Source organism: Malurus melanocephalus, unplaced genomic scaffold, assembly GCF_030028575.1.
Source record: "Malurus melanocephalus ecotype Western Australia unplaced genomic scaffold, MMel_1.1 scaffold_789, whole genome shotgun sequence".
Taxonomy (NCBI): domain Eukaryota; kingdom Metazoa; phylum Chordata; class Aves; order Passeriformes; family Maluridae; genus Malurus; species Malurus melanocephalus.
In genome coordinates, this window is record NW_026624021.1 from 203,498 (window position 1) to 213,864 (window position 10,367).

At 37.6% G+C, this 10,367-nt stretch overlaps 1 protein-coding gene across 1 annotated transcript; it reads right to left on the bottom strand.

Annotated features, from left to right (window-relative positions):
* Positions 1–1,249: 1,249 nt before the first annotated feature.
* On the bottom strand, positions 1,250–9,779 carry LOC130584870 (acyl-coenzyme A thioesterase 9, mitochondrial-like; the record flags this gene model as incomplete). Its single annotated transcript, XM_057385112.1, has 10 exons — positions 1,250–1,457; positions 1,697–1,847; positions 2,035–2,122; positions 2,894–2,979; positions 3,745–3,835; positions 4,892–5,003; positions 5,951–6,018; positions 8,102–8,175; positions 8,977–9,080; positions 9,665–9,779. Coding segments are annotated over 10 exons (948 nt in total), but the record flags the coding sequence as incomplete, so codon positions are not given.
* Between the last annotated feature and the right edge of the window lie 588 nt (positions 9,780–10,367).

Consider the following 10,367-nt stretch of genomic DNA (forward strand, 5'->3'; position numbering starts at 1 on the left):
ACTCCCTGCAAGTGAGGGGGAAGAAGCTGAGATAGAATTTCAGTTCTTTATTTGTGTGGTCAGTCTAAAAGGTCAGTTTTAAAAAGGAAAAACTCAGAAAATACAAYTTATCTCCACATCATAACCATTAAACAAAAAGATTTTAACATTATAGAGCTGAGTCAGCACTGGAGTGTAGCTGAACTGAGAAACTCTACAGAAGGAACCAAAAGTTTACCATCAGGGCAATGCATTAATCCATTCTGGACCAGGCCACACCCTGAGCCTCCCCTGGAAAGCCATCTAACACATCCATAACAGCAGCTGAGTCTCAGGAAGGAAAAGCTCATGTATAACGTGCTGGTTATTAAAATATTCAATTACAATTCCTCACAGGAACAGGAAAGAGCTGKTAGGAGTCATGAACTTCATGCCATCCTAGCACTAAAGGAAACTGGTCCAAGTTGTCACTGTCTCAGGCTTTCTTACTCAGAAATAAAAGCTCAAAATGCTGCTTTATTTTACCTTTTTTTGTTCCCAGTCCTTAATGAAACAAAATGTGCTGTTCTACAATGCCATTTCCCACTCTCACCCAATCTCACCAATCAGATCTCTAGTCTCCAGGCCATGAGAAATAATTCCCTAAGGAACTCACAGTTACATWTTAAAACAAACAAACAAAAAGTTAGAAGAGGCTGGCAAGGACACAAACAGAATGCCAGAAAATACCATCTGGCCACCTCATTTCATTGCAAAAATCAGTTTCCTCCCAAGGGAACACGAAACCATCCAAASAGAAGCTGCAGTAAAATCCCCACTGATGGGAAACAACTGCTTTCCACTGTGCATACATTAGTAACTTCTGAGCTTCTGCTGCTGCTTAGATGCATGTGTCCTCATTAAAAAAAAAGAATTATGACCCTTAACCTAATTTACACAAGAATGTAGGTCAAATTGCCTCACTTAACGTGTATCTACTTATTGCACACCTTCTTCTGACAGAACTATCTGTTATCAGGGAAACACAAAGGAGAGCTACTAAAGGAAAGGCAGCAGATGGTGACAAGACAGTAAAGGTTGTAATGAGATCTCTCAAAGTAGACAAAGAGAGGCTATCTCAAGTCTAAGACTGCATTTTTTCAGCCTCTTTTCCTAGCATTGGCATGTAAAAGATTTCAACAAATTCTAGGAGTAAAGAATAAAAAATCCAAATATATGCAAAAACGTAAAGAGCATTAAAAATGTGGGGTTTGGTATGGAGTTTGGTTGGTTTGATTTTTTTTTTTTGTTCAGTTTTGTTTTGGGTGGTTGCTGGGTTTTTCTTTGAGTATTGCAAGCATCTGTCCATCAGCCATCTCTGGTGACAGTTCTTGCCAAGACAGCATGCTGCTACACTGCTGATGCAGCACCCAGTGCCTGTCAGATTTCTTTCATGACTGCAGTAAAGTGTCTCTTCCCATCTAAGTACAACATGGACTCTGAAATAAAGCCAAGAAAAGAGAGAACCACATTAGTAACTTAGTATCAATACAACTACACAGATTGGCAAAAGTAAGAAGCAATCCACATTGTCATCAAAGCATAAAATATATGTTGTCTGCCAAGAAATCCTGTTAAAATTATTCTAGTTCATCTATTAAAATGATCAGTGTTCCAAGAGAAAGAAATTAATATTTTCTACAGAGTTATGATGACAACATACTAATGGGATACTTGCCTCCATATGTCTTAGGTACAACTTGTGGGACCTCATTTTCTGATACAAATGTAAAATGGAAAACATTGGTAGTATGGTTCTCCCTGGTATTGGCATTGTAAACTTCAGTGTGTACTCGAATCTGGATGTAGTTTTTTTCTGTGTAACAGACCTACAAGGTTAAAACAAGAGTTAGAGGTTGTAATTTATCACCAGTGCTGAAAACTGTAACAAGCTTCATTATAGTGTTTAACAAGAAAAGGCACACTGTCTCCTAAGACACTGCTCATTATCAGTGACTAACAGCAACAACAGCAAAGACAATGTTTGCTTCTTTTCAAAAGGAAACCAATTCCTACCTGTCCAGAAAGCAGTAATAAGGATCCAACTTCAACTGGCTTCTGAAACATGATATCATCAACAGATACGATAAAGGGTCTGGAACCCCTGGGAAGGAAAAGAGAAATTTCTTCTCAATAATAAAAAGGATGTTTGGAGAAATTTAAAATATCTACTTGTCAGCATTTTAATGAAGGGTTACTAGAGAATAAATCTCTTCCTTAAATGGAGGCTACAGGAAGTGTTAAGAAGTTCTGTCATCACTGTAGTAAATCTCTCACATCAACAAAGTACAAACTTTCTAAAAACACATTATTGCACCATTGTTGTATCTTATGACTTATACTTGCTTGACAATCTTCATGCCATCATTGCTCAGGCCTCAGTTTTTCAAGCACTGACACAAAACCACTCAACTTTATATCAGGCTATGCATACCCCATTAAACTTACACAATAGACCTTGATGGCTGATGACTCAAGTCACACTTCCTAAGCTCAAATAGTTAATAAAAGTTCAGAACCCATTCCTCTTGTGTACTAAATGCAAAGATGTAATGTTTATTTGATAGAATGAGTATGTTATATGGTTAAAAAGTCCATCTCAATAGCTTGGTTAAGATAAAAGAAAACAGAAAATAGATGTGTATTCTGACATATGATGCTTAAAACCAAGCTCCAAGGAACAAGATGCCAATCTCYTTGTAAATATGACAGATGCTCCAAGCAAAGCAGCACTGTGCACTAATAGTGAAAGATTCTAACAGACATTTAAGTTTTTCAGCTCAGAGTGTCATTAGGTTGCTTAGCTCAAGTTCCCAACCTCTGTGTATGTGCACAATGCTGTGGATTATATAAATATTGCACATCTACAACTTACCCATAGCTGCAAGCAATTGCCCATCCCAGTTCAAATGCTTTTCTCATGAGAAAACCCCCAAAGATCCTATTGAAGATGTTCCGTTCCTGTACACAGAAACAAATACCAAATTCAAAGCCTTGTGTTGAAGTCTGCACTTCAGTTCACAGTATTTAACAGAAGTCCCAACACCTGAATATATAAAAAGCACTACTGAAATATGTATGTAAAATTCAAAATGCCTGAGGCAACTTTACTTAATAGGAGCTCATCTGACTAATTTGACAGCATAAGATAACAACTCAAAATTGTATCAGCAACCAAAGGCCAAACTTCTTGCAAACACTTTGCAAAGAACTTTCTTTACACAGAATGAATAGTCTGGTAAGAAAACTAGGTCATTTAAAATCATCCATTTTGTGGTGGTAATCCATACAAATAACCAAAAAATTGCAGAAGAAAGTAGGCTCTAAATGCATTGCAAGGACTGCAGAAGCCAAAGAAAATAATGGTTTGACTAATCTTAGATGAAAATTCATAGAGCCATAGAGTGGTTAGGGTTAGAAGGGATTTTAAAGACATCTGGTTCCATCCTCCCTGCCATAAGCAGGGACACCTTGCACTAGACCAGGTTGCTCAGAGTCCCAYTCAGTCTGGCTTTGAATGTTTTCAGGGATGAGGCATCCACAAATTGTTCCAGAGCCCCACTACAATCACAGTAAAACATTTCTTGCTAATATCTATTCTAAACTCTCCTCTTTCAGTTTGAAGCCACTACCCTTTGTCCTGTCACTACATGTCCTTGCAAAAATTCCCTCTCACAGTTATTTCTTAAGTAACTTTCTGTAATTCATTAATATTTTTCAAAATACCTCAGGATGGCAAATCTGCAGGCCTTTTAGCTTTGCATCTTCCATCCACACTGAGTTGGGTGGTAATTTACGACTCTGGAAACTCACTGTCCTTTGGAAGAGAAAATGAACTTTATAGTCCACAGAATGAGCAGAATTCAGCAAGCCAAAAAAGCATAAATAGCAAATGTAGATATGCACTAAAAAAACCCACAAAAACATAGAACACCAAAATGAAACCCAAAACAGAAATGGTATCACTAAACACTGTTTCAACTGACCTTGAAACCTTATCTACAGCTGTCCTTTGATTTGTAGCTGCAATAAACCTATGCTCCTGATCTTTCACAAACTTCTGCTAAAGTTCAAGTTTATGTGAATGAAGAGGCTTGAGAAAGGTACATGAAAGGAAAGTTAAATCAACCACAAAGTGAACACTTTGTCAAAAAAGCCTTGCTCTATTTTTTAAGTCATAATAGGAAATAAAAGCACACAGTGAGCTAATGGAATAATTCTGGATTAAACATGCATCCAGTTTGAAGTTTTCAAACACAGATGGAATGTGTATGAAGTACAACTGCTAATGTTAAGGGAAAGCATGTCTGCCTTTGGTAAACAGCTTTAAAAATAACAATTTTATAGGCTAATAAGGTGAAGAAATGATAAACTATCACAAATACAGCATTGTACTAATGTAAGTAGACAAAGATACTGTTCTATCATTGTTGGCATCAGATGACTTGACACTAATCTCAAGTATAAGAGAAGTATACTAATAACTTCCTCAATGTTGTCAGGTACTGTATCTAAGACACACTGCAAGGTTATTTGGCCAAAAGATCCCAGTTCCTGCCCTCAAAGGTTTTTTAATTAGACATCATGGCAGATAACTCAGATTGTACAACTCATGATTGGAAAACTATTCCATTCCCTTAGTTGGTTAAACATCATTAACCTTCTTCCTCAAAATTATTCCTAACAGTTTGTTTAGAAGACTCTTCTAAGAGCTGCAGATGTCACATTAAAGTTTGTACTTGCATTTCAAATAAACTGCTACAGAATTTAAATGTGTGCATTTATTCCAGACTACCCTCTAACAAGCAATCACTCCAAAGGCACTTTCCTCTTTCACAAGTTATGAGTTCTCCTTCCCCCCTCCCCTTCTTGCCTTGTGTCCAATGTATTAAGGAATATGTCATGCACAATGTTTCTTTCTTCTGCAGTAGGAGCCATTTTCAGTAAGGAAGCAGTGTTGAAATCAATCCTCTTCAACTTGTTCACTGAATATTTTAAAAAATATTAGAGTATTAGAGTAATGCATAGTATTTAGAGTCCAAAGAAAAAACATAATGGCTCTAAAGATCTTAACCTGGAATCAACTGGTTTTCCATTTTACCTTTTCCCCCTGTAAATTAAAGCTGTAACTTCATGGTCCTATAGATCCAAACAGAAATACAGCTTTTAGAATTGACTTTATCAAAATAAAGCAGAAGTTCTAGTACCTCACCAATGCAATAAAGAACTTCTATACATATTTTATGACACCCTTACACTGTTCTGACAGAAAACTTGAATACTCCTCTCAAAGTACAGAACATATCTAACAAGAAACCCCACAGAACCATCAGCTTCAGGTTTTGCCAATGGCACAAGAATTAAGTTTATTACAGTACTCATTACCATAGGCTGCAGTGACTAAATTTTTAGCTTAAAAGATCTTCTGTCCAGTTTATTCAGTCTTTGAGGTTTCTCTAATTCTCTGCTTCAAAACTCCATTTTGAAACAAATGAGAGTGGAGCTACATGCCCCTTCCCCTGCTTCTCCCCCTTTTCCTCTCCTGAGTTTCTTTCCAAAAGGAACATGGGCATGCAGACAGGTAAGAAGCTGTGATGCCTTGCAGGCCCACCATGGGGTAACAATTGGCCAGAGCACCAGGAGCCCCTGTTTCACTCAGATGTGAAGCAGAGGGAGTGTCCTGCCAAGGGAGAAGTCCAGAGGGTGTGCACAGCACATCAGGAGTGCCCCTGTCTGTCAGTTTAGTTTCCAAACATGTGGCAGCAAGTTTTTAAGCTCTCTTACACTACTGACACAAATGAGACAGAATAAAAATCTGATTTTACACTAATTAGAAGCATTTCTAAGTAGCAGAACTCCTGAGCTTTACTTGCTCTCAGCTATTAAGTTAAAACTGAGGCAGAAGTGCATACTACCAGGAAATATGACATACATTCCCCTTGCTTGAAGATTTCTTCCTCCTCAGGACTCTCAGGAATGAGTGGATTAACAAATGCTGGCCTATGAACAGGAAGGTTTTTTAAGTTACAAACTTTACAAGAATTTGTCCTGTAAATAGATTATAACAATCTTCCATTTCTGCTTATATACATAGTACAAGATGAAAAGACAGGTTACATGATAGAAATAAATACAGCTGCCAACAGAATATCACATTAGCTTTAACTCTGAAGAGGCTATCAAATGATCCAACCACCACCTTGTGCAATTAGAAAAGAGAAAAGTGACACATTTAAGGTTCTAAGGAAGCTGAAATTGTACCCATAAATTATAATGAAGATTGTTCAAGAAGAAAGCTGTTCAGAAAGTCAGCAAATGAAAACATGATGATCTAGGATAGTCTCAAGCAAAACTTCACTGGTACCATTCCTCCTGGAATAGAAGCAGCAYGGTGCCTTAGCTAGCAAGTCTTTTTATAATCTCCATGTTCCCATGACAGCCTTATCAACAGCCAAAAGCTGTTTACCACGTGCACCACTTATCAAACAAGATCATGACATGCCTTGAGCACAAATTTCTATGTTCATTTTGCTGCACAAATAAGTTCACTTTAACCTGATTTTATAACATTTAATTATTTTCACAAGTGAAGACAAACGTTAATTTTCGAGAGGCATTCTTCTCCATAATTTCTAATTATTATTTTTCTATTTTCAACAGTTATACAAATGCTAAGAGCAACATACATATACATACATATACATACATATACATACATATACATACATGGACACATAGACCTGCTGAACTATTCACCTCTACCCCAAGCCCTACTTTGGGCTGGCAAAAAGAGGCAGAGGGGAAGTTTTCTCTTAGAACAAACTGCTCTTTCCTGGTTTGCTAAACCTCTGGATTTTGAAGATCCAGCAGCTCCTTCTCCATCACAGAGTTCATGTCACCTCTCCTCAGCTCAGAACACATCTACATCAGCTCTCTTGACCAAGCCCCAAGCTGCTGAGATGCAGGTTTTGCTATGGTGCCAAAACCACACCATATTTCTGTGGCACTACAGCCAASCTAACACATYYCATACCTCTCTGAAGGGTTTTGACYTCAAATACCCYTCTTATATGGACAGAATGCTTCCAAAACACAGCTGGCCTGTGGCCAGCTAGCTTGTACAACATCCAACTTGCATCTATCTGCACTAGCCCAAGTAGGCTTGTCCTCAGACAATCTGCTACTGTATAATTACATCAGATTTGATGTAATTATTTTGAAAAMTTAGTCCTTAAAATAGGGAACATARTATAATTTGTTTTCTTAAAGTATAATATATTCACTGGTTCTAGAAAAAATCTGAAGAAAACCAAACAAAAACTACTTCTAATGTTACCGGGACCATATAATTTTATCAAGTAAAACGCCTTCATTAAACACATCCTTCTTTGTTAAATACAAGCAATTATTTAAACTAATTAAAACCAGGTAATTGTTTATTACTTTGGCAGGCTATACAGGAAAGAGGGAAGAATTACAGCCAATTATTCTGATGCTGGAGTCATAAACCTAAACTGCAACTGAGCAGCCTTTTATTCTAATGACTAAGGAATTACAGAGAAAGTAAAACCAGAAAAATAACAGAGTAAGTATCTGGGGATTTTTTAAAGTTCTCTGGGAATAGTTACCAGTTCCATCTTAGTTAAACAAGCAAGTTTTAATCTGAATTATTCTGAAGACACCTATTAAGCATCTATTAGGGAATTAATTTATCGTTCACTCAAAGACTACTTAACCACTGAAACTTAATTTTTAATTCAAACAGCTACAAGAATGCAGGTGGGTTTCTGGCAGACTCAATCACTTCTGTGTTCATTCAAACCAGTCACTCAAACACAGGGAAAAATCTGTTTCATTAAAGGGTCAGATCCCAAGACTACCAGCAATTCCTGATATCATGACTGCTGAAATTAATACTCTGAAGCTTGTCACAGTAAAGTTAACACTTTCCAGCAGAAAGCATCAACTATGTGGTTTGTTTATTACCTGTATTCTATAGTTTCTACACATAGAGAGCAAGCTGCCATGTTTGCCATTTTCAGCACAGCAGAAGTCAGGAAAGTGTTCCTGTCCTACAAATTACCGTTTATTCTCTGGGTCCCGGGCCACCATGACAAAGGTTGCATCTAACACAGGGCTGTAATCACCATCATGGAGCTAAAAAAGACAGRAAAAAAATGTATTACTGAACTCTAAAATTGTAAATGTGCTTAGCAAGCTATTTAGTTGACATAAACTATTCAATCACAATGTTAATTCTGCTTACTTTCACATTCTCTCATTCCTTCCAACGTCTCTCACAATAGGTCAAAGATAAGGAAATAATTAAAACTTTAGTTTCAGGAATTCTGCAATGTAAACATTTACCAGGGAATGTTTCTTAAAAACTTTCAGCTGGGAGGGGAGGAAATCAACAGGTATTGTAAAAGGACCCACTTAACCTTCATTCTGAGAAATGCCATAGCATTTTCTTTCATCAATGACAAACTGTTACTAATACCAGTACTGTAAGGAGTTCTGACAAAAAAAGGTGTAACATTATCTTTCACATCAGAGACTTTACTTAAGGAGAACAATTGAATAAAATAAATTTACCTGTTTACCTGAATTATCACAGAATCATAGAATTACAGAATTATTTGGGTTAGAAGGAATCTTAGAGACATCCAGTTCCAATCCTTCTGCCACAGGCAGGGACACCTTCCACAATCAGGTGGCTCAAAGCCCCATCTAACTCAGCCTTGCACACTTCAAGGGATGAGGCATCTGCTTCTCTGGGCAACCTGTTCCAGTACTTCACTGTCCTCTCAGTAAATAGTTTCTTCCCATTATCTCATCTAAATGCACTCTCACTCAGTTTGAAGCCATTCTCCCCTGCCCTGTCACTATGTGCTCTTGTAAATTCCCCTGAAGCAACTCACACCTGTTATAAGATGGACAGAAATCACAGGAACTAACCTGAAGCATGTGCATCTTCACTTCCATGGAGGTCTTCCCAACCCAAGAAACATTGCCTGTGAATTTGATGTCACAGTCTGGATGTATAATCTTCTGGCACAAATCTACAAAACAAACGTTAGGGGCTACTGGAGGTCACTCACAACTGATAACTAGAAAAACCAGATTCTCTAGGACTTTTATGTGATCTGAAAGTGGCAACACATGGAAAGACAACCCAGAAGAGACAGCTGTTGTAAGGGATCTCACTGCTTGTCTGCAGTTTCTGCCTCTGCAGATTTCTGAAGCCAGAACAGGAGTAGTAAACAGGCATACAGATGGACAGCAGACCCAAGGAAATGCTCAGCAGAACAGGTAACACAAGCAAGGTCCAACTCCACCAGAACAAATACTGTTTGGTAATGAAGCTAAGATCCTGCATGCCGAAATAAAACTAAACACTAAAGTGGAGGAACTGTGAAAGTTGTATTTTGAAGGAAAGTGGAATATCAAATGCTGAAAAACATCTACAAAACCCTCTTTCCATCTCTTGTCAATAAAAGACACAAAACTTCAAAGCCAAAACAAGACAAAGTGAACTAAACAGGAGTGAAGAAGATATCCCCAATCACAACCATTGGAAGGCAGTAACTGATAAAAGAGTGAGACAATAAACGAAACTATTTTTATTTACTGAATTGCCACTTACTGATTTTATCCACAAGAGCTGTAACTATGGATAAAGGAGACCTTGGCTGCATTTCCTGTTTGGTGTGAGTGTAGCAAATAAGAACTGTGGAGAGACCAAAAATGGAGTCAGATCTTTACAAAAACATCAGTGGAGCAGATCAGTGTCATCTTTGCAAAGTGTAAGAGGTACCTGGAAAACACTAAATCCCCTACAACAGGAGAGAACAGCTTCCACATTTTCAAGCATGTAACACATGGGATTGCTACAAAAAAGACAGCTGCAGCTGTCTCAGTTTTATGCATATTTACTCACTACAAAGATAAATTTAGCTAAGCATTTTAAAGCAACTCATCACTTGACTTCCAATCCCATATAATCTCTCCACTCTACCTCTGCAGCTCCCTGTCTCAGACTCTTCCTATCTTCTATTTTGATTTCATGAGGGCTGTCCAAGGATACATGCTATCTGAGGACTTTTCAAATACTGATTCTTTTAAAGAGGTGGAGAGTAAATAAACTGTGCCTTACAGGCACGAAACCATAGTCAGAGGTATTTATCACACTGCAATTACTGCTAGGCAAACTACTATTTAAACTAATCAGCTTTTTCATAAGAGCACAACAGACTCCTTGGAGTAATTCAAGGCTGCAAAGATASRGTTTTATCTAGTGCTCATGTAATTYTTACTCAATKCAGATTTTCATTATAAAAAGTATCTGT